Below are 24,335 nucleotides of genomic sequence, written 5' to 3'. Positions count from 1 at the left end.
GCCTTGTAAGTCATTGGAATTTTTCCTTCCTTTGAATAAGACAGATTTTAAGTCTTGTCTGCACTTATTTGCATTATTTACAAGTATTGTAAGCACTAGTTCTACGTAATACTTGCCCATATCACATATAGATTAATGCAAGTCCGATCAAGTTTGGCATATTAATTCAACATGGTTCAATTCAGACGGGCGCTTTTTCTTTTTTTTTTTTTTTTTATTTTTCCTCTATGTTAGTGAACAGCATAACCATGGTATTAAAAGGGAAATGGTGGGATTTGCACTAAGACACATGATAATTTCATTCAAGATGGGAAAAATACAGATGAAACGTACTTCATATTTAGTCTGCAAAATTGACTAAAAGATCTGAAGAATGTCAGAACGGAAATTGTGCCCTGTATGAAGTAAAATAAATACAAAAATGCTAAGATTGTACACTGTGATGTACATTTTATAAACCAAGCTTTTGTTCACTGGTGTAAACTGAACCATGACCAGATACTCTGAATGGGAAGACTGACCTAGTAAGATGGCATTATTTTTTACCTCCAAACATTATTTTAGATAACGAGAAATTCTATTTAAGTTGATTTTGCTCTCACTTAACATACATTGAGCTGTCAGTGTAGTTGCATCGTATTATTCTCAGGCTGCTACCAGACAATAAAGCTACAGATAGAAATAAAATAATAACAGTTTGTGAAAGGCTACATTTTAAATATTTGATCGGACTGATCAATGAGTCTTTGCTTCAAAAGCTGAGGTTCAAGGAAGGAAAAGACAATATTTGGTCCAACAGCTCATCCATATCTCACTGAACTGGAAGGCATTTGGGATGCAGCCCCAGTTTTACTACAGCTGCCACATAAAAAACAAAACCAAAACCAAAACCAAACTTGTTTGCATCTGCCTTTTTGTTTTCAAAAATATTTCTATTAGAGTCTATACACTTTACTTACATCTTAGTTTTACTTCAAATTTCAGAAGGTTTATTTTTCTTCCCAGTCATGTAATTATTTTGTATTCTTTAAGAAGCATTCTGAAAACTTATTAATATTAGAAAATCAATGTATATGTAAAAACAGTTATCAGTCAGTTACTGTAGATTAGCTGTCACAGGCGCGGTTTTTTAATTTTACTTTTTTTTAAACAGCTGTTAACATGCCTTGAACTCTCTGTGCACTATTCATTTGTGGTTTTGTTTGTTTGATTGTTTGCTTTCTCCTTTCTCCATTTAATCAATTGCCCTTTGTTTGTTTGTTTGTTTTTTATTTCCTCAAGCTCCTTTTACCCAGAGTACATACCTCTGAAAGTAATCTCATTCAGGTTGATTCAGTTCTCGTTTTTGTTCAATTTAAAGTTATTTTCTTTGGCTCACAGCAGAACATCACACAGTCTCTCACTGAGTTATTGAGGATTTTCACCCCATATCAGCAGCTCATCAGCAATTACTTTTCTGCACACAGATCCTTAAAGATCCAGGACATGATGATTTGTTACACTTTCTGTGCTGAAACAATCATGAAGGGAAGCTGCAATTTTTTTTTACCAGAAAGGGAGTGATGAGCACTTCTAATAATGGTAGATCCTTCACTTCAACCTCAAAAACAGAAAATAATAATGTGTTTAGATCCAGGCACGGGAAAGTGTACATTTACCGACTTTATTTAAATCTTCAAATATATTAAAATCCTCCTATAAACTAATCATCCAGGTTTTGGATTGGCTTCGTAACATCTGATGTTAGATATCGTAAAAGTTCTCCTTAATTTGTTTCCCACTGCCAATGTAAATTTAAATATTGTACAGTAGTTTCGGTGATGTAGTGGGATTTATGTACACATGATAAGGTCTGACTAATGTACAGGTGGTATAAAAAAATTCAGTTAGATTTAGTATGCATCTTTTACATTTTTTTTTCAGTGGTATATATATATATATATTTTACAAGTAGCTCTTGATCCTAAACAAAACTAGGATTTCCCATTTCATTCCTTTACATCGCATAGTGTCAGTCAACAAGGGCTTATATTTTAAGGATGGCCATTCAAAAGAAAAATGGTTTTCTGCTTTACTACAGTCTTTAAACATTAAGAAGCTAAGTCTTTTACCATTAAGTTTTTCTGTGGTATACAGTGCAGCTGAAAGCGAGTCTTTAGTAGCATTTTCTCCATTTTTATATTAAAGAAAAGTAAATCCGTTCTACCTGTGAAAAAAAGACTCAGGCTATCTTCACCCTTGCTAAGCGTGAAAACAGAAGCAAAGGGAAACATGCTGCAGAGACATTCACACTCACTGGATGCCAGTTAGCACAAAGAGAGAATTTATCTCACCTGGCCAAAAAACTTTTCAGCCCTGCTAATGCAACATTGTAGGGACTTCCCATCTTGGTAGCTTTGGGACTTCTGTGCCGTATTTGACTGAGCAATGTGGAAGTGCCCACACAACCTGGCAAGCCTCCATCTTCTCAGAGCAGCTGTTATTTCAGAAGGTAGAGGGCTGAAGTCCACAGGTACAAGCATGTTACCAAACCAGCTTCTGGGACAGGTTTGGAATTCATTTGCTCAGGTCTAATTTATCTAGACTAGGAATTCTGTATCATGCTCATAGAAGAGGCTTTTTCTATTAATTTCCTATTTTCCTACAGAGTAGTCACTGTCCTTTAGTCATATCCTTTGGAGTTATTTTCCATCCAGTTTCGTAATTCTCTAAAAATATGTTGTTGAATCACTCTTCTGGACTATATTTCTCCTTGACCTGCTGTGTTTTTATTCCTTCATCATTTGCTGACTGATAGTTAAACTCTACATTAACCCTTCTAAAAGCAGCTGGAATGGCAGTGACTGTACCACCTGCTGTTAGTCTAGGGCTGCTGTGATTATATTGCATTCCATTTCAGTTTCTGTTTCCAAGTCAGCTTTTGACTGATTGTTTCCAGTATCATTAGTCAGTGTGCTGTGCAAACTTAGATTTTAAATATCTTAAGCTACATGCATGTTTATAAGCCACACTAAAAAAGTTCTTCTTTTCAGATGACCTAATTTGCCTAAGGAAACTGTGTGGAAGGTGGACAGACATGCCAGCAACATATTAGCTAGCTTAAGTGCCATCTCAGATGTCTCTTCATGACACTGCACTGTGCCATGCAGATATTGTCATGGTTTCGTGTCAGAGTTTTGTCATCCAGATGCACAGCCGTCACTATACTTGTGGATTTTTTTCTTATTTTTGTGTGCAATATATCACATCTTTCTGTCCTAGGAATATCTGAATATTCCAGGATTGTTTTTCCCTTTTAAGTATGAAAAAATATGCTTTTATTCTAAAGCATTGTCTATTTCTTTATAATCTGATATGTCATTTCTAAATATTTGCACTTCAACTTTTTCTACTGCTGTTGTTTTCCTTTTGAAGCATAATTTTCATGAGCCCTGCAAATATCAGCTATTTTTTGCAAACTTACTTTTTCTTGGACCTAATGACCACTTGTATGACAAAGCATTCAGGTTCTGGTCTGTCTGGTAATTCTCTTATCTCTATAACTCTACTGTACTGAGTATGTTGTGATATGCGATATAAAAATCAGCACTCTTGCCTGTAATCCAGTTTGTTCAAAAAGATAACCTTCACTTTCCCTAAGGAACAAAGTTTACTGTGTTCCTGATTAAAAACAAAATGCCTTTTTCTGCCTACCTTTATGTTCCTTGTGATGTACAATGTTGAGCTCTACAGCTGCTGGATCTACCGCCTATCATTATGAGCATATTCTTCCAATTGCCCTTCTCTGCACTCAAATTGTTCCTTGCTATCATTTGCTCTAAGAGTTCTCTGAAAGAAAACAATGGGTTCAGAATTAAATGTAGTAGGTCCATTTTCTTCTGAAACTCCAGGAAGTTTTGCTCATCCACAGAAACAACGAGCACAGAGAGGTCAGGTATATGAAATTTCTTTTTCCACTTTTCTTTTTAACCTCCTTCCTATCACCCCTCGAAGATTTCTCACTGCTTAGAAGATTCTTTGCCGTTTAAAACAAAAATAGCCATCAGCCTGAGTAGCATGAAACTTCATAACAGAGTAATCTTAGCAGTGTCATCACAACTACTGTTCCACTTCATCATATTCCAATGTATCAGCTTCATTCTCCATTTAGCTTGAGTGCTGGCAAACTTAATTTCTGCACATACCCACACTTCAGCACAATATAATGCAAACTCCTACACTTTCTAACCATATCTACAACATGCTCATTTACTCCCTTAATACTGCTAAGAAATGAAAAATAAATGCTGTAAGTGGGAGTAGTTTACTAATTTATTGCAATGAAATAATATTCTAATGCATTGTAATACATTTTAAAAATGTAATTTTCGTATTCATACAGACAATAACTGTCAAGATATTTTAACACACTCCTGCTCTCTTTTATCGTGTTATCCTTTTTAAGATGCATGAACACAAGCATTCTGGCTTTTAAAAGTGGCAACCTGTTTTTTAAACCTTCTTTTTTAAGGATCAAGTGAAACATTTCTTGATCTCAAAAGCTCTAAGACACCTTCTTTTTATCCTCCAAGCACTGAGAAACTACTATCCAAAATCACTTAAGCTCATTTCCTACCCATGGCTCAGAAGTAGGATATACTGGGTCCGGTTGGATGGAATTAATTTTCTTCATAGCAGCCCATATGGTGCTGTGTTTTGGATTCATGACCAAAACAGTGCAAAACAGTGTGGATAACATGCCAATGCATTGGCTATCACTGTGTGGTGTTTTGCACATTGCCAAGGCCTTCTCTGTTTCTGACTCGCACCTCTAGCAAGTGGGCTGGGGGTGGGCAAGAGGCTGGGAGGGGAGACATTTGGGACAACTGACCTCAACTGACAAAAGGGATATTCCATACCATATGAAAGTGTGCTCACCCATCAAATTTGGGTGTTGTTCTCTCAAAGCAGGGATTGCTCAGGGACTGGCTGGGCATTGGTCTGCTGGTGGGAGGAGGAGAGTGATTTCCTTTGTATCACCTTTTTTTGTTTGTTTGTTTGTTTGTTTGTTTACTTTGTTGTTGTTGTTGTTGTTGTTTTTCTTTCACTTATTGAACTGTCTTAGCCTTGATCCATGAGCATTTTTTGGTTTTACCCTTCCAATATTTTCCTCCTCCCCACCACATGGGAGTGATCGAATATAAGAACCCATAAGTAAGAAGCAAAATTGCAGCTGAAAGACTTAACTCAGGTTATCTATCCTTATCATGTCATACCATGGGCCTCAAGGAAGGACAAGACCTGGCCAGACAGCTACTGATAGTCACATAGCATAGTTGTGAAATCAACAGATCTGACTGTCATAAAAGATTAAGCTTAAATGCAGTTTTTGGAAGAGCTGTTCTAAAAGATCTTCATGGAGAGCTCTCTGTGAAAACCAGATTTCTACCTCCTACATTTTTTTTTTAAATGCTAAAAACCTCTCAAATTTTATAACGCATTTACAAGCAATTGCTATTCAGCTCAGGGAAAAAAATAAAACTATTCCCTGTATACCCCAACTTTTCCAGCTGTAAAGTCATGCTTCAATACTTGTCTGTATAGTTTTCTTGCATTTTTGCCATTTCTTTCCATGTTATGTCATAGGTTTACGACGAGGTATTATCACTTTGAAAGAGTCTATTAAACTCTAAATAACAGTGAATCTCTAATTTATATGTGTACCCTAAGATGGAGTTAAGCTTGGTCATCATCTATTGTCTGATACCATCTCCTCTCAATTATGTAACAGGAAACAGAGTGTGTGAAGGTGGAGACATAAGTCCATTCATCATTGCTACTCATTTTCATATTACGTAAATGCTAATGCTCTCAGTCCTCCCAACAATACATCCTGTCTCCCTCCCTGTCTGCATAACTAATCTAAATAATGTAGTTCCTACTTTCTATGGCAAAAAGAAACATTATTTGCTTCTCTGACTTTCATTTTGTACAAGCATATTCCTTCTGTCTGAGGCTTGTTTGTCTACATATATACTTATCTTTTAATTTCAACTGCTTGCTGGAATTATTAAATGTCCTACAGGAAGGAAGTTCACTATTTCACCCCAGTCAGAAACATTCTCAAATGACTTTTGTAACCCACATTTACCTCTTCTTTTTCATCAGAAATACAGGATTTTCATGCCTGAAAGGCCCAGACTTTTGTATGTCAATTATAACATTATTTAGTTTTGACAGTGTTACAGTAAGAATTAAAGTTCTCTGCACTAATGACTCCTTCAAAACTGGCATATGTGACACTGTAATTAAAATCCTATTCCTTGTGTACTGTGAATTTCAGAGTCTCCCTCTAAATATCTTTATATTGAGAAAGAAAAAGGCTTGGAGTTGTTTTCATTGAGTTGATAGTACAGCTCGGTATACCAAAAGGCCCAACATTTTTGTTAGAGATGCAACCTGTCTCTAAACTTACCCACAAGTTCTAATGTAATAGTGCCACCCCTGAGAGGGAGAAAATGCAGAAACTTATGGGCAAGTGTTATACCCAAACACTGAGGCATTGTGCCTATCAGGAAACTCTCAAGAGCTTTGCAAGTACCCTGCCCTCTTGAAGCCCTTGCATAGTACACCAGTATCTTTGAAAGCTTTCAAGATGATAGTTAGAGAAATCCTGAGTACTCTTACATGTGAAAAATCAAAGGTCATCTGAAGAAACAGATTCTGCTGCTGAGGGCTGAATAATCCTGAGGCTTTCTAATTTTTTAGTAAGACATGAAAGTGCTTCTACTTGAGGAAAGCACTAGGGACATGTACCCGTCTGTGATTAGCATCAGGCATGTCTTCTCAAAATTTGGTGTGTCTTTGGCAAACATCATGATCACTTGTTTTACTGTCAATATACCTGCAAACTTCCCTGTTAAGGTGAAGAGCAGGTGTTTTACACTTGCACTTGCCTGATTGAGCAAAACTGTTAGGTATCTATACACCAGATACCATTTCTGTTCCTTTTCATAGTCTGATTGCACATTTTTATATTGATGAGATTAAAGACTTTCAACATCAACAGCCATAATTCAGTTGTACACGTATCCTTTTATAACTCAATATCCTGCTCCATGTGTATCTATATTCCCTACCAAAAGATAGTATGAGAAGACGGCTGCTATAACAAGTTGAATAAACGTTCTTTTCACTCTTCTTATTAGCCACCATCTCTTCTTCCATGCTACACCCTTTTTGTTATACACCTGCATTCATATTTATGTCTGTATTAATTGCCCCTTCAAAATCCTTAAGAAGTACCACTAGTGAAGATAAGATAAAATAAAATAACCTATATTAATTTAAAATCATATCTGTCAGCTCTACATTGTTGCACGTTGTGCTTCTTCCAAAGGCAGCTATATAATTATAGGAACTCGTGTGCATAAAGTGATATGGAGGTTTCTATGGTAATTATTCATTTTAATTGAAAACTGTGTAGGAAAAAACTCATTTCATGTGCAGCATGCAATTTGCATCTGTTTCCAAAGAACCCAAGCTTGCTCAGGGTAAGCTATGAATTCATATTTCCCAGGAAGACAAAATCTTTACAATTCTGTCGGGGGGTGGGAAACTGAGGAGTGTCTTGGGGAGGTTGTTAACCTATTAAAATTTGAGATCATGTATACATTTATGCAACTAGACTATCCCTTTTTTTTACTTCCAGGTAAAGATTTTGTGCTTCGAATGAAATAGGTAGAGTTAAAAATCAAATTGATACACAATGTCCTTGAACCTACAAGGTAGAGGACCAGAAAAAAAAAAAAGAAGTACCAGAAGGGACAACAGGGAGACAGCGTGCTGAAGGAGACAGGTCATCAGTGAGACCAAATCCACAAGGTCAAACATTTTCAGTTTTCATGAATTTTCAGGGTGTGAGCTATTAAACACCCATTTTCACTGTGTTGAAAGGATAAGTAAAATCTGAAGGTTGGTTTTGGCTAACATTAAGAGAGTGGTTTGAAAAGACTCCGGCTGAGACACTGCTCTCAATAAATTAAATGTAATGACTGGATCTAGTAGAAAGCTGCCTGTTATAGCCAAATTGTACGCCTGGCTGAGAGAAGTGCAAATGGAAAGGAAAAAAAAAAAAAAAAAAAAAGAAAACCAAACCAAACAAACAAAACACAAACCAACCAACCAACCAACCAACCAACCAGAAAAGAGAAAGCCTTTACAGCTGTGTTTGCCACCATATACTGAGAAAACCACCAGGGTATCAGAGCCGTAAATACCTTTCTCCATAACCACCAGGGTATCAGAGCCGTAAATACCTTTCTCCATTTTCGCTCAAAAATGCAAGCATCAAAAGCATCTAAAGAAAATCTTTTTCTTGCTTATAAGAACACATACATATACACACAAAGAAAAATTGCCAGTGAAAGCTGTAACTTCATTTTCAGAAACAGCAGAATGTTTTCCATGTAGGACTTCTAGGCACTGCTCGCTCCCCTCAGTATACTCAAGTCTGGAAATGTTGCACAGAATGCAAATCTTTTCCAATGTAAGAAAGATTGAAGGACCTAAAGCTTTTCTTGATGACATTAAGACATTTTCCTGTCTAATAGATGCATAGCAACCCCTCCGTAAAATGAATCATCAAGCATCCCTCAAAGTCTTGGGACAAGCTAAAAGTTCAATAAAGAGTGTGGTCCTTTAAACTTACACACTTCAGCTCCTCATATTTCCTGTGGGGAATATAAATTGCTTCTAAGTACTTACTATGCTGCATGCCATTTAAATTCTGTTGCTTCAATTCATTATATTAAAAAGTAATACAAACTTCAATTATTCGTTGGAAAAGTACAGATTTAGCTAAAGTACACAGGAAATTCAATTCACACCAAAATGGCTACAAAGTTCAAATTAATCTATTTGCAGTCCTCCCACGTCCTTCTCAGCATCCTTTAAAATGTCACTTATTTTATATAAGATATAGATTTTCTGAATACTGATGCGCTCTCTCAACAGATAAGTTTTCTCTGCTTTTAGTTTTGCAGACATTATTTACCCATCCCAAATCACTATCAACTACAGCTAAAATAAAGGGGTCCATACGAGTAATGTTTACAGGACCAGACCTACAGCTCAAAAGTTTGCACCTTATAAACCTCTCATCTTCAATCCTACATTGAAAAGGTACTTATGATTTCAAAGAAATTGCAAATCAAATGATTACACGCTACAGGAAATTAGTTAAAAGAGAAAGGAACCACTTCAAACCATAAAGAGATTCTATTCAGCTATTATATTAATAGCAAAAAAAGCTATATTTTGATTGCAGATTCTGCAGGTATAAAATGACAGCTTTTAGACTCTACTTTTATTGAAGTGTATAGATCCATAAAGCACCTTCAGTCCTGAAAGGTGTTTTAAAGTCTCGTAATCATTCAGCAAAGCATTTGGACAGCACTTCTTTAATTTTAAGCAGAGGAATATCTGCACTTGTTAAAATATGTTCTAGAGTATGTAGCACCTTTCAGAATAAATTCAAGCAGTAGAATTAAGTTTAAAATACTGTTGGACCTCTGTATCACTGAAATCAACACCCAAACTTTTGCATTTTTGAAGACAAGTGATGATTTTATTCCTCATAAATTTAGCTTCAATTTCTTTAAAAGAATTAATATAATATTCATGTTAACATTCTATTATGTAAAATGTAATGCTTTTTCATTTCAGTTTAAGACAAATGTATTAGAAATCTATCCTCCTGCAGTGATAAAGACCTTCTTTTTGTAAGGGGTGGACATTTTCCTGTATTTCCTTGTATTTTTTTAACTAAAATGAAAAAAATCTGTGCATGATGCAATTGGAAAAATCAGGGCACTGAACCATTTTTATTAGCTGTTAAGAACACCTACCATAGCAACTGCGTGTTGCAATAACAACAAAACTGCAGTACACCTGAAGCAAATAGTGGAATTATATACATATATATGTTTATATGTATACACACACAATAACAAAAGCCAGTCACAAGGTTTATGGACTACTTTTTCCTCTCTCATCCTCTCACCACCCAGAAATGCTTTTCCAAGATATTTTGCAATAATGTTTTCCAAATTATCTTGGCATAAGAATTTCAAATATTATTACTTTAATAACAACATACAATTTTATATGCAACATACTTCAGTGAAGCCCCTTCAAAAAAGATTTTAAAAAAGATATGAAAACATATATTCCTAGCAAATATTTTCACATTAAAATGTTAAAGGGAAATGTTTTTAAACATTTCTTTTTTAGAAAAAAATTACACAGAACCATAAGTTCAGGAAACGATTTACCTTTCTTGTCATCGAAGTACAGTGTTTGTTGAGCTGGATTTGACCACTGGAGGGAGGTGTTATCATTTTGATCGACCCTGCAGGTCAAATTTGCTGTTCCCCCTTCAACAACCGTGACGTTCTGTGTAAGTGGAAACTGCCCTTGGCTGCCTGAGGAGGGAGGGGAGGGGTGGAGAAGGGAAGAGAGTGAGAGAGATAAAAAAAAAAGAGAATTTAAGTTGTAGAACTGAATTTATTGCAGCAGCTTCCCACAGATGACAGAGCCTGAACTCAGTGTGATCTATTCTGACCAAAGAAAGGTAATACAATAAATCGAAATATATATTCACTATATATTATCTGTATCCAAGACACAGATAGATTAATTAAGAAGCAGGCATTTTTCCCCTCTTTCTCTTCCCCCTCCCCCCACCCTGTAAGTTATACTAATTAGTTCCAAAGAAATACTCTGCAATTTAATCTCCTCAGACATACCCTTACATCCTGGATATGCCTCTGCATAGGGCTCACGTGCTACATATGTATAGAGATGTCTCAGTACGGATAATATAATTAAATGGCTGTTGAAAACATCACTGAAAGCGTAACATAAAAATCCACGTAGCATTTCTAAAATAGAGGGACATGGCAGCCTTGTCTCCCTGTTTCTTTTTATGGTTTTTAAAGGACTCTCAGGACAATGTTTTCCTGCCAGGTTTAGAAAGTCGTTGGAGATCAAATGTAGTGTGAATCTAATACTCGATGCATCCTCTGTTGAGGGAATATAATCTGGTTTCATAGGAAAGTGGAATTGATGATGTAGTAGGTCTCTTTCACATCTGTGATTCTATTCCAGAGCATTATGAATCACATTAAGTGCTTGCTAAAAAGTCACTGGGAAGACTTCCAAATACCTCTACACAATACAGGAGCAGTATCACCCAGGTTCTTGAATCACACACATTTTCAATGGCATAGTTAGACTAAAGTGTTTATGTACTGTGAGAATAAAACGCTCCTTGTCAAATAACACAACACATTCTGACAAAGAAGTATCACTACAAGGGAGCACAATAAAAACATGCAAGTAATTTTTAACATGGGTGGGAAAAGAAAAGTTCTTCAATAATAAGCAAGATACATCATTATCGGGGAGATAAATTAATATATTCAAGAATACAGTGCAAAAGAAAGACAATCCAATAGTCTAAATCAAGCATATGCTTCCTTCTTCCTTTCCTTTTATACAGGTTCTCTTAATACAAAAAGGACTCAAGGGAAGGTAGAACTGCTAGCATAAGAAGCATAATGCTATGACACACAAGTGGGATGTGCCAGAACTGGAAAATCTCTCTACAGTCCTACAGGGGTGTACGAGCTCATAGACATGCCAGAAGTACATCAAGGAAATTATATATAGAATATCCACTAATCATACCAATACTGGATCGCACAACTGGCACAAAACCTTCACAGAAACATCCTATTTTAGTGGCTCTCATGAGAGTTGTTGCCAGCTAAGGTAAATGGAGGCATACCTTCTATATGGAAGGCATGATAATACAGAAGTCTATTATCTAGTATACAGGTTTTCAGATCACCAAAGTAAGCAATTACTAAATAAAAGATTAGCAACTGAACTTCTATTTGACCTGTTGATATTGCCAAAAATTTTATTCTAGCCAGCTTTCAATAACTGTCCATATCCCCATGCAAAAGAATTTGATGGCCTTAGGCCTGGTACCTAAGCATCTACATCACTGAAACACTTAGTGTTTAGGTAGTCTAACACTGTCGACTGCCTTGCTTTAAAATAAATCAATAAATGAAGAATTTCTATCAAAATGCAAATCTGAATGACTGGTATAATTTTTGTATAAATAACAACTTTCTGTATGTCTAAAGATCAAAATTGACTATGTACTGATATTTACTATAAGAGGTTATTTACTATCAACAGGATAACAGATATAGTAAATACAAAAATAAGTAATATTGAAAACACCATGGCTAATTTAAATGCTGCAAACAATAAATGCCAGAATTCTCATGCCATCCTCTGTATCTGACACTTCATTAATCAAACCCTGCTTCTTGAAAACCATACGTTGAGAATAACTTGATGAGTGAAAAATTATAAACAAGGATGGAGAAAAAAAAAAGGAAAACAGAAAGATTTGTCATTTCCTTCCATTTCTCCTCTTTCAATTCCAATGTGTCAAGGAACCTCAAGATATTGCATAAATTGCTTATTGCTTAAATTAGAATTTTAAAAATCCAGCAAAAATGCACACAGCCTGTTATTACTTCCACTAAATTACAGGCATCTTACCAAAGAAACAACCTTCTAAAGTATGAGTTGTGCATAAGAGGCTATGTGGGCTAAAATATATTTTGCATACAAGAAGCATTAGACAGAACCTAGCATCAGAGATTAGCACAGTGAAAGCTGTCATTTACATTAAAAACTAGGAATGGGAGATAGTTTAATATAGAACTGCTGTAATGTTTTAGGACCCTGTTAATGCAACTTGAGAGATCTCCCGAGAATTATCCTACATTCTCTTTTTGATATTATAGTTCTTATCATGAAGGTGTCATTATATATGCAGTCTATCATTTGCTAATGATTGACAAGTCTCAGACTTGTTTGACCAGAAACTTGGTTAGCAGGTAAACTTTTCTGATCAGCCATTTAAATGGAAATGGTAGATGCCATGATCTGAAAGAAGTCAGATGAACTTTCTTTTCTCTGGCCACTCCGCTGCATCCTGAGGTTTTGGAAGCAAGAATTAATCTAGCATATAAAAGGAAAAACAAAATATTCATCCTATCCCTTATCAATAGAGAAGCTGTGTGGATCTGGAGAAGATGCACAGAGCTTCACAGGAAGCCTGGAGTGGAGAAAGAGGTATGGAGAAAAGGAATCATTTAATCTGGAAACCAGACCAAGTGAAAAGAAGGGAACCTGTGCTGAGAACCTGTGCAGAGAAAAATAGACAAAGCAAGACCAAAAGAGTGGACACTGCACATCTCTTAATGAAGACCAAAATTATTAGTAAGTGATGAGAAAACCATATTTATGAGATTTACTTCATTGTCTGTATCACCGTCTCACTTGGGTTATTGAAGTAGGAGCTTTGGGCCTGAAAGGACTAGAGAAGGCTATAGAAGCCTATACCAGATAGATGAACATTACAGAAAACATCAGAATCATGCCATTTAACACAGCATTGTAAGTGTCAAATAAGTGGTTTTATGCCACCATAGATCAGATTTTTTTCCTGTTAAATAGATGGGTAGCATGTGCCCAGGAAGCATGCCAGAAAAGCTGTCAGTCCATGCAAGTACTCAGTGGGATGAAGAGCCCAGGCCACCAGTGATGCAGACAAGGTGTTCTCAGCCACTTCTAGCCCTTGAGCTGACAGGGCAGCAGGCTCCCGCTGCAGCACACTGACCCATGGCTGGAGGCCAGCAACTGGAATCACAACATCATTCCGCAAGGGACTTGCTTTGGAAAAAACCCCTTATGCCTGTGAAAAATTTATTTCCACTGCAAAAAAACACCCATTCATGCTCTGAGTTGGTGCTGATCCATATGAGCAGTGCCATTAAAGCAAAAAATGCTTAGTGATGATCCTTGAATAAGAAGGGAAGCCTGAAGGCGCTGCCAGATGGAGGTCAGTATGTTAAAAGAAATACAGTTTTCAACATCATTTCTCCAACTGGATGCTACCACTGTGGTTCACTACTATGACTGGTTCTTAATATCACTATTTAACTCCCATTTCTCAATTTCTTCCTTAGCTCTGCAAGCAGATATTGAACAAGACAATGTTATCTAACAAAAGCATTCTGCTAGACTTCAGAAGTCTAGTAATGGAAAAGTTAGTGGCACCTTCAGTAACTTATTTCAGAGAGCAATGGTCATCACTGTTTAAAAGAGAAGGCAGGATTTTACTTCTAGTCTGAATTTGTCTCACTGCAGCACCTAGCATCCACTGACTCTTGTTATACCTTTTTCCCTGCTCTGAAGAGCCCTCTATTATCAATTTTCTCTTTTTTTTTGTAGACACTTAGAGGCTGCGATCATATCACCCATTAACCTTCTCTTTGATAATCTAAATAAATTGAGCTCCTACAGCTTTCTCTAGATATCATATTTTTCTAATCCTTTAATTAGTCTGTGGCTCTTCTCTGTGCCCTCTTCAATTTGTCATCTTTTTTCTGAAGTGTGAAGCCCAGACCTGGAAATTCCACTGTAACAGTCACAGAAGGAGAAAATACAACGGTGAGGACACTTTTCTACCAGCACTTCATATGGTTAGTTGCAGACCTAAATGAGACCCCTTGGCCACAGAGTCAGATGAGAACTCAAGCTTGACTGACTGTCCACCATGATGACAGTGTTTTTTCTCATACACCGCTCCAAAGACAACCAGGTCTCTTGCTGTAGCCTTTAGACGTATGTCCCTATGTCCCTGTGTTTCCCTGTACTGAAATATATATTTCCCTGAGCCCAGTGACCTGAGCTTTTCGTCATTTCATATATCCACGGTCTTTGTGGCATCTGCAAACGCTGCTGGCAACAATTGTGTTTCCCAGGGTGTTTCTAAAAACCAACTCTGAAAACCATCTAAATAGTGCAGCACCAACTGCTTTTTCCTGTGCAGAGAAATGCACAGAAAAATGGCTGTTCAATGGTGAGTTATTATTTATTGTTATACTTTCAGCCTACTTTTTCAAACAGTTCTAATCCACTTAAAGCTTGTAAGGTTGGTTTTGAATAAGTTTTGGTTATTACTCAAGACATCAGGCTATTTCAATCAAAGGCCTTGGAGCAGTCAAAAAGATTTTAAAGATTAGGGTTACCTTTTCCCAGATATAACTGTAATTTAAGAAGTCATGAAAATATTAAATTCATCACATATTCATTTATAAATACATTTTTAAAAACATTGAAAAGGAATTAATTTGTGGTGAAGCTTTGTGTTAAATCTTTCTGTGAAGGCAGAAAATTTAGCTACAAACTAATGTCCATATTTCCTTCAATGATGGTGATGGCAGTCAGATATAATCCCATGAAATTAAGTGAAATATCAGATTTCAAAATCTAAGATTTTGTAAATATTTGAAAAACATTCCTAAATCCACCATTGACTTGTCACATGACCTCAGGCAATCCATTTAATATATGCTTTGCTAACCAATCTACACAAAACGAATAATAATGTTTATTAAACTTGTAAAAAGATTTGGATTAAAAAGGAAATACATATATTTTTTTTTTTCATTTTTTATATATGTTTTTCCACTTTTTCTCATCTGATTTCAGCCCATATTGCTGTGGGTACAGGACAGAGAAATGTACTTGTGGGGAACAGAGGCTTGAAACAATGATAAAATAAATGCTTTTATTTGAGTTTATGTATGAAAAAATTAATTACTTCATTGTATATATTGTTCAAATCACATGTATCTCCTGGTTTTTGCATATGTATATTACTAAAGAATACTTCTGTACTCCAAATTATTTGAGATCCTTTCTGTTCTCCCTATCTAAACATAGCTCCCTTCTAATCAAGTTATTTTAAAAATTTATAAATGTCTATTTGTGTAATTTTTTTTAATGTTGGATGTGCCAATTTTAGACACCATAAAGAAGTATAATCAAAAAGAAAGTGGATTCCCCTTCCAGATTTTAGGAATTAATCCAAGTCTAACTTATTCTCTTTAATTTCTGAATTGGACTCCCTATTGTCACAAATACAAAAATTCTGGCATCGTACTTATTTTGTTGAAACCCCAAAATGATGACAGCAGTAACAAAACTGCACTCATAGCAATAGCAAACAATATTGAACCAAATTGTTCTTTATCCCAGTAAAGCTCCTACATGGTCAATATGCTTGAGCAGAAAAGAATAAAAGCCATGGCATATGACTTAATAATAATTAATTATATGTTATATTTCAACATCAACTGGAAAACCTTTAAGCACTTACCACACTGTTCACTCGTGCGTTAAGTGTTTCCCAGATACATCACCTTTTAGTCTACATTGTGCTAGCTGAACAAACCAAGATGCTTTATTTGCCTCTCACTGGATGGCCCCTCTATTCCTGGAACACAGGCAGCCAGGGCACCACACACCACTCCAGAAACCTTAGCAGTACATTATACAATAGCGCTAATTATTCCTTATTTCAGGTTGCAGGTATGGAAAGGATGCCGAAATTTGGTGTTTGTACCAAGGGCAGACACTGATACTTGCTTTAGAAATTCACCTGGAGAAAAACTATCATGGGATTACATGATGATGATGGGACACAGGGCTTGCAAAGGTCAGGGCTCTCTTGAAAATATGCACCCAGTCAGTGGGAGTATAAGCTGAGGGGGGACAGGGAGTGAGTAAGAAGATGGAACAAAGGAGGGAGGTGAAAGTTGTATCTTTCATAGGAGTTTTAATTTGGATCAAAGAGAAATCCACTCCCCTCAAATGCTACTTAGTAAGTATTAAAAGAGACATTTTATTTTTATAAACATCTAGAAATTGCAGAACATGTAAATAATATGGGCTGTTCTGAACAGAGCTTTTTAGGCAAGTTCTGTGTAATTTACTTCCTACTTTACTGTTAACTGAGGTGATTGACAGTTATCCTTGAGATAATGAACGTGGTGCAGATGATCATCATTCACAGACAGGGCTACCCATGTAGCTTGCTTGCTTCCTTCACAATAAATGGTTGGCAAGGACACTTCTACCCTTCACTGACAGGTCAGGTCAATCAGTCACATATGTATCTACTACAGCATATACAACTACATTCTGTTCTATAATCAAACTTTGAGGCAAGTCGAACAATTTTACTGTCTGTCTGGAGTATACTAATAAACAATGAAAAATAAAAGCACTGATGGTCTACATTACAATTGCCTTGGATCTGAAGATGAAACAAAAAGCTTTATTGGAAAACACTACAAGGTTACACAAAGATTAATTACAATAAGCAATGAAGCCATTGCGAAAACTAGGCAGCATCTAGATATCACTGCGACCATGCTCTATCCTGGTCCCTCTGCTCATTTTAGGAAGCTTTGTTAGCAAAAAATATTTCAACTATTTTGACTAGAGCTATAGTTAAGTATATTCTATGCCAGGCTGGTTTTGCAGTGCTTTGTAGGGAACCAATACTATTTTCCAGTAGAACCAACAGGCTCATATCTCATTAGCCACAACCTGTTTTCAGTCAAGAAAGGAGAAAGGGTTTTTTTGTGTGTTTTTTTTGTTTTGTTTTGTTTTGTTTTATTTTGGGGTTTTTTTTTGGTTTGGTTTGGTTTGGTTTGGTTTGCGTTTTTTTTGTTTTTGTTTTTGTTTTTTGTTTTTGTTTTTTTCCACCCAGAAACCATGGCTCAATCGCTTTTACAGATTTTAAAACTGATTGCTATCTCAGTATGTGACAAGACTATGCAGAATAATTATCATTCTTTGGTCCAGTTTGGAAACATTCATCTTGTGAGTTCATCTCATGTCTATTTGTTTATGTTTTTGTTTCTTCGTTTTTTTATTGTTTTGGGTTTTTTTTCTGCAATTAAAATGAAAGTTCTTTCATGAGTTCAACACTTCCATTTGATGCTTTGGTTATCTATTGTAACCAGTTTACCAGGCTAATCATACACGTGTCTTGGTGGTTATAAGCACTGAGGAAACATAATCCTCTCCTTTGTTTCTGGAGAGATCTGTTTTCATAGGAAACAGTTACATTTTAAGAGAGTTTCACCATACCAGTGCAGCAAGCTTTGCCTACTCATGTCACTATACATCAGAAAGCCATAAAAAGAAATGGGTGTAGAAAGAGAGGAGGGACTGGGAAAGAGGTGACAGTACTCAACAATCTTTTGGCAGATTGAATCTACCTTCTCCTGCAAGCCTGGCTGCCCAGCATCCCTCTGAGCTAAACAAAGTTTATCAGTATACAAAAGGAAGAAAGCAGAGTTTACAGTTCTGTTCATTCTCACACAGGAAGCCTATAGCAGAGATTTAACCTTTTCAGTCTTTGGCCTTTTATTTGACACCTTTATTGAACGATGTCAACCAAAAGCAAAGCCCATTAAAAATGCAAAACTCTTTGAGAGGAAATAAAGAAAAAAAGTCTTGAGTAAATTATTTTTCAAATCAGTCAGATTTTTATTTTTTTTTTTTTTTTAATATTGACTTCAAAAGGACCAGAGCCTAAAAGAAAAAAATCCGGAGTAAATATTTAGGTGAGGAGGCAAGCAACTTACTTCTTCAAACAGCAGCTTGCATCTATAAGAAGAATATATTCATTTTAGCCTTCTTACTTAGCAAAGGAACTAAAACGTTAGAAACAAAAAACAGAATGATGAAATATCTAAATATACTGAATTAGTTTCATGGCTTTCTCTCAAAATTTATTAGGAATGAATCCCCTTCTCTATTTTTTCAGCACAGGTACCATATATAAGGTTAGGGTCCTGGAAATTTTGAAGAAGAAAACTACAGAAGAAGTTGTTAGCCCTATTATTTTATTTCATTTATTTTATTTCATTTCTAAGAACAGTCTTAAGAGTGTTTTAAGACATTGACTACAGATTAAGGAAAAGAGTTTGACTCTTGATACAAAATTGCTTGCTTTGTTTCATTCTAAAAGACGAGACGACAAGGTAGCCTGCAGGCTAAAGAGAAATTTGCATGAGCATTTGATACACAGTCTTCGACCGGGTAGATTGGCCTTTCCTAACTTGCTGGCAATAATTTAGTCCTATATCTGGACACCATATACTTTTAAGAGTTGATCCCCAGAGAGAATGTCCTGTAAATTGTTTGCTTACTGAAGAAACATTGTTTAAAAAAGAACAAAACAAAGAAAGAGAAAATGAGTGCTCTGGTAACTATTACATGCTCCAGTAACAAAACCACTTGCAGAGAAAATTTGAGCTAATGAGAACACTGCAGAAACTTTCTATAGAATGACAGAGTTTTTGAAGAGAGAGAAGAAACAACTCAGCAAATAACTATTACCCTCAAACTGTGCATTCAAGGTCACTGGGCTTTTCAAAATGTTTAAGCAATTACTAAAATAACCCAAAGGACAAGAGCATGACAGCAGAGCCTCTGATTTCAGACTATAGAATCAATGCTAAACAGCAACAACAGAGAAGGAAGAGGCATTTGTTCCTTCACTCACCGTGTTTCAGGTGTATGTTTCTACAACAGCTGCAAATTAAAGATATAATTGATTCAGACTATATTTCAGTGGAAGAGATTGTAGATATAAATTTGAGAAAACTGCATAATGAAGTCCAATTATTCCATAAAGATAAACAAGAAAAAAGTGTGAGAGAGACAACTACCAACTTCACAGCAGTTATGTACTTGGCCATTCAAGCTAATGAAAGTACTTTCAGTTACAATTATTACTTCTCTGTTCAACCTTCTCATCTGAGCAACACATGAAATGAAGTTCTGGACATGTCATCTCAAAAGAAAATTAAAGAGCTGTAAACACATGAGTTACCAGGCTTTTTAGGACTGACTATAAATCACACTACACAGGGTTCTGGGGAGGTGCACAAGTAGGTAGTACATTTCAGGCTCTTGTTGTTGCATGAATGTGTGCTACTGTTTAGAAGCAGGTTCAGGGCAAAGGTGACGTAGTGACAGAACTGAAGATAGGGCTCTGAGTTTTCCAGAAATTGAAGAATATTTAGGGAGTTTAAAGACAAAGTGAAATTTGTATTTGGAAATGTAAAGCATGTCAACATAAACAAGGAAAGATCATAAGCTAATGATGATGTTTCTACAGTAAATAATAAAATAAATATATATAAGAAATTTAACTTATAAAATATATTTCCAACAGAAATAGATACGACAGTTAAGCAATATTAGCCCATCTCAAAAAAGTGACTTTTACAGAGAACAGAGAAAAGCTTCTATCTCTCCCAGTGTAGGTCTTCTCTCCAAAAAAACCCATCATACAGGTAAAACAGTAGCCAATCAGCCTATACTGCTTGTATCTCACAGAATCATAGAACAGTTTGGGTTGGAAGGAATCTTTAAAGGTCATCTAGTCCAACCCCTCTGCCATGACCAGGGACATCTTCAACTAGATCAGGTTGCTCAGAGCACTGAGCTCAGCCTGGCTTTGAGTGTTTCCAGGGATGGGGCATCTACCACCTCCCTGGGAAACTTGCTCCAGTGTTTTATTGCCTGCATTGTAAAAAAAAATATCTTCCTTATATCTAATCTAAATCTCCCCTCTTTCAGTTCAAAGCCATTACACCTTGTCCTATTGCAACAGGCCCTGCTAAAGAGTCTGTCCCCATCTGTCTTCTAAACTCTCTTTAACTACCGAAAGGCCACAATAAAGTGTCCCTGGAGCTTTCTCTTCCCCAGGCTGAACAACCCCAACTCTCTCAACCTGTCCACATAGGAGAGGTGTTGCAGCCCTCTGATCATTTTTGTGGTCTCCTCTGGAACCTCTGCAACAGGTCCATGTCTTTCCTCTAATGAGGGCCCCAGAGCTGCATGCAGAACTCCAGGTGGGGTCTCATCAGAGCAGAGAGGTAGAATCACCTCCTTCCACCTGCTGGCCATGCTTCTTTTGATGCAGCCCAAGATACAATTGGACTTCTGGGATGCAGGCACACATGTCCAGGTTCACGTCCAGCTTTTTATCCACCAGCATCCCCAAGTTCTTCTCCCCAGGGCTGCTCTCAATCCCTCCATCCCACAGCCTGTATTGATATTGGGGGTTGCCCTGACACAGTTGCAGGACCTTGCTCTTGGCTTGTCGAACCTCATGAAGTTTGCATGGGCACACTTCTTGAGTTTGTCCAGGTTCCTTTTGATGGCATCTTGTCCCTTGGCCATGTCAACTGCACCACTCTGCAAATGTGCTGAGGGTGCACTTGATCCCACAGTCTATGTCACTGACAAAGATATTAAACAGCACTGGTCCCAATAGGATCCCCTGAGGGACACCACTTGTCACCAATCTCCACCTGGATATTAAGCTGTGACCACTACCCTCTGGATGCAATCATCCAGCCAATTCCTTATCCACACATCAAATCCATATCTCTTTAATTTAGAAAGAAGGATGTTGTGAGGGGCTGTGTCAAAGTCCTTATAGAAGTCCAGGTAGACGACATTCATAGCTCTTCCCTTGTCCAATGATGTAGTCACTACATCTCAGAAGCCCATGAGGGTGGTCAGGCAGGACTTGCCCTTGGTGAAGCCATGCTGTGTGTCTCAAATCACCCCCCTGTCCTATTTGCTCTGTCACAGTTTTATCTTTTAGTTCAGCATCAACAGTGGTTAATACAGTTTTCCAAACTGCTCTTGTAATACTGTGATTTGGGGGCCTCAAAAATTTACCACCACGCTGCAACATACAATCTAGAGGCAGCAGTCTGCCTGAACATTACTTTCTATCTTCTGATTAATTGCCTACCTACAATAAACAATCAGTTAAAAACATAAAATACTCTGGTTTGGACACTCCTCTCTTTCCTGCAGAAATTCTCCATGGAATAAGAGCCAGGTAAAAGGAATAATCATCAATTCCAAGAGAAGATCAAACTCTAGTTACATGCACATGAATCTAAATAATTTACAGAAATGACTACAAAATGAAGACACAAACTTAACATTGCTGATTTTTCTAAGATGACTGTAACAGAACCAGGGTTATCCACACTCAGTATCTCATGACTAAGCCAGCAATTCTGTAGTATTTGTGCCAATTTTTTTTTACACTAACATCATTTTGATGTGAAACAGGACAAGAGGAAAACTATCTGACCCTAAACACCATGGGAAGACTTAAAAGTAAAGTATGCTGCTACACATATGACTTAGATTATGAGTTCTTTGTATCAAACAACTATCACGCAGATATTTAGCCATGATAAAAGTCAATTTGAAATTTACTGTTAGTGTAACACACAATGCATTAATATAAATGATCCATTAGCAAGCACTTATAACAGTTCTAAAACTGACTGCAATGAAATACAATCTAAAGCAAATAATTTTCATACCTTTTCTATCCTGTCTCCATATGATAACTCATTGCAAGCCACAGATGTTTGGTACTGTGATGGAATGACCCAGCCATTTACACTCTTAAAGCTGACTGCACTTGAACAAGAAGAAAAAACCCCAACCAATGAATACAAAAATAAAATAAATTAAAAACAATCCACAAGTGTTTTGATGTTCAGCCTGGTACAGGACGGCTCTGCTTTGGGAAAATGGTCTCAAGGCCTGAAGGAATATTCTGTGTGAGAAATTTTTGTTCTAGTTCTGTACATTCAAAATATCCACAAAATAATGATAAGCATCCAAAAGCTTACATGTTTATCTGAACTTAATGCAAAACATACCTACTCTTTTAAGTGCACATTATTAATGTAAATTCTTTTTATTAAAAAAAAAAAAAAGTTACTTAAAATGAGTTAAATTTGGGTCTGTAGATATAAATTTTAACACTTTTAACAAATCTTTCTAGTGTCTAGAAAGTAAATACTATGAAAGGTGTCCTGAAGCAATGCTCAGAGTTCATGGCCATACATTGATAATCCTCTTTCAAGCACACTCCATCCAGAAAGCAGTGTCACAGTTAAATAAGTGGGCTAGGGAAGAATATGAAATTATCAACCACAGTTCTGAACAATTATATATGGGAAGATCTAATCCTTGTTGAGGGAAGTATTCCTAGAAAGACGACAGGCACATAATCTCAAGAATGTCCAGAAAGTTAATTATAAAAAGGTCACAAAACCACTTTATCTTTCTGGGATGCCATTTGAAAGATTGATAAAAAGGATGAGCAGATGATTGTCTCTCCACTTGGAGCAAGAACAGTTGAAAGACAAACAGCTAAGAAATAAGAAAACTACAATCATATTCAGAGATGTTCAGAAGATAAAATCAATCAGACCCAGACTGAGGTATCAGTCTGGAGCAAGCGTTGTGAAAAACGCTGCACTGGTACTTGGACTCTTTAGGATTAGTGTGAAGATTCAGAACATCCAGGATAATGCAGGCTTTGGGGTTGTTTTATTCACTTGTTTCTTTTGGGTGTTATTTCACAGAATCACAGAATGTTAGGTTTTGGAAGGGACCTCGAAAGATCATCCAGTCCAATCCCCCCGCTGGAGCAGGAACACCTAGATGAGGTTACACAGGAAGGCATCCAGGCAGGTCTTGAATGCCTCCAGAGTAGCAGACTCCACAACCTCCCTGGGCAGCCTGTTCCAGTGCTCTGTCACCCTCACTGAGAAGTTTCTTCTCAAATTTAAGAGGAACCTTTTGTGTTCCAGTTTGTACCCATTGCCCCTTGTCCTATTTCATTACTTTCTCTTTTTTTTCTTTTTTTTTTTTCTAATTTCTTTTTTTTTTTTTTCTTTGTTCTTCCCAAACTGAGAATTATAAATAGTCATATACAGAGCTTCAATATGGAGCACATTACAATCAACAACTAATGTGCCAAATGAGAAAATGAATCCTTTCCATAGACTTCCTAAGTCAGTTCCACAAGTTTTCTCTCTTATCCTGTATGTTTCATTGTTTCTGTGAATTATGAATTTGTGTAAGCTATTAATTGTTAACAGCTGTCACTGCATGGTGAAACTATGCACCAGACATTTGCAGCCATTGCTGGATTCTGCATGCTGAAAACTCATGTTACTTACATTTCCTTACAACTTGGTAGTGCTTAGCATTGTCTCAGGTCAGCATCTCTCCACAGGCTGCATGTATTATCTCTTCATTCAGGCCAGATGCTCAGCTGATTTGTTTGCAGAACCCGTGCTGATCTCACAGATACTTCAGTAGCCTAATCATAACCTTTCCCACAACTCTAACATATTTATTTAAATCTTGGCTTGATTTGGCTTGATTATTTAAATCTTGGCAAATAATTTGAGGATATATGAAAGCTTATAAGCTTAGTATTAGGAGAAGATATTTCAGAAAATAGTAAATGTTGGAAAAAAGTAATGTTTAAGGAA

At 36.6% G+C, this 24,335-nt stretch overlaps 1 protein-coding gene across 3 annotated transcripts in view; it reads right to left on the bottom strand.

The window, feature by feature from the left end:
* CADM2 (cell adhesion molecule 2) overlaps positions 1-24,335 on the bottom strand; it is a 682,250-nt gene that overhangs the window by 186,763 nt on the left and 471,152 nt on the right. For all 3 annotated transcript variants that reach the window (XM_065064679.1, XM_065064687.1, XM_065064698.1), the window contains one exon: positions 10,314-10,463. In XM_065064679.1, coding sequence (XP_064920751.1) covers positions 10,314-10,463 — 150 coding nt within the window. The remainder of the gene's footprint in view (positions 1-10,313; positions 10,464-24,335) is intronic.

This window comes from Columba livia, chromosome 1 (assembly GCF_036013475.1).
Source record: "Columba livia isolate bColLiv1 breed racing homer chromosome 1, bColLiv1.pat.W.v2, whole genome shotgun sequence".
Taxonomy (NCBI): Eukaryota; Metazoa; Chordata; class Aves; order Columbiformes; family Columbidae; genus Columba; species Columba livia.
The sequence above is the reverse complement of the archived record's forward strand: the minus strand, read 5'-3'. Positions and strand labels throughout refer to the sequence as shown.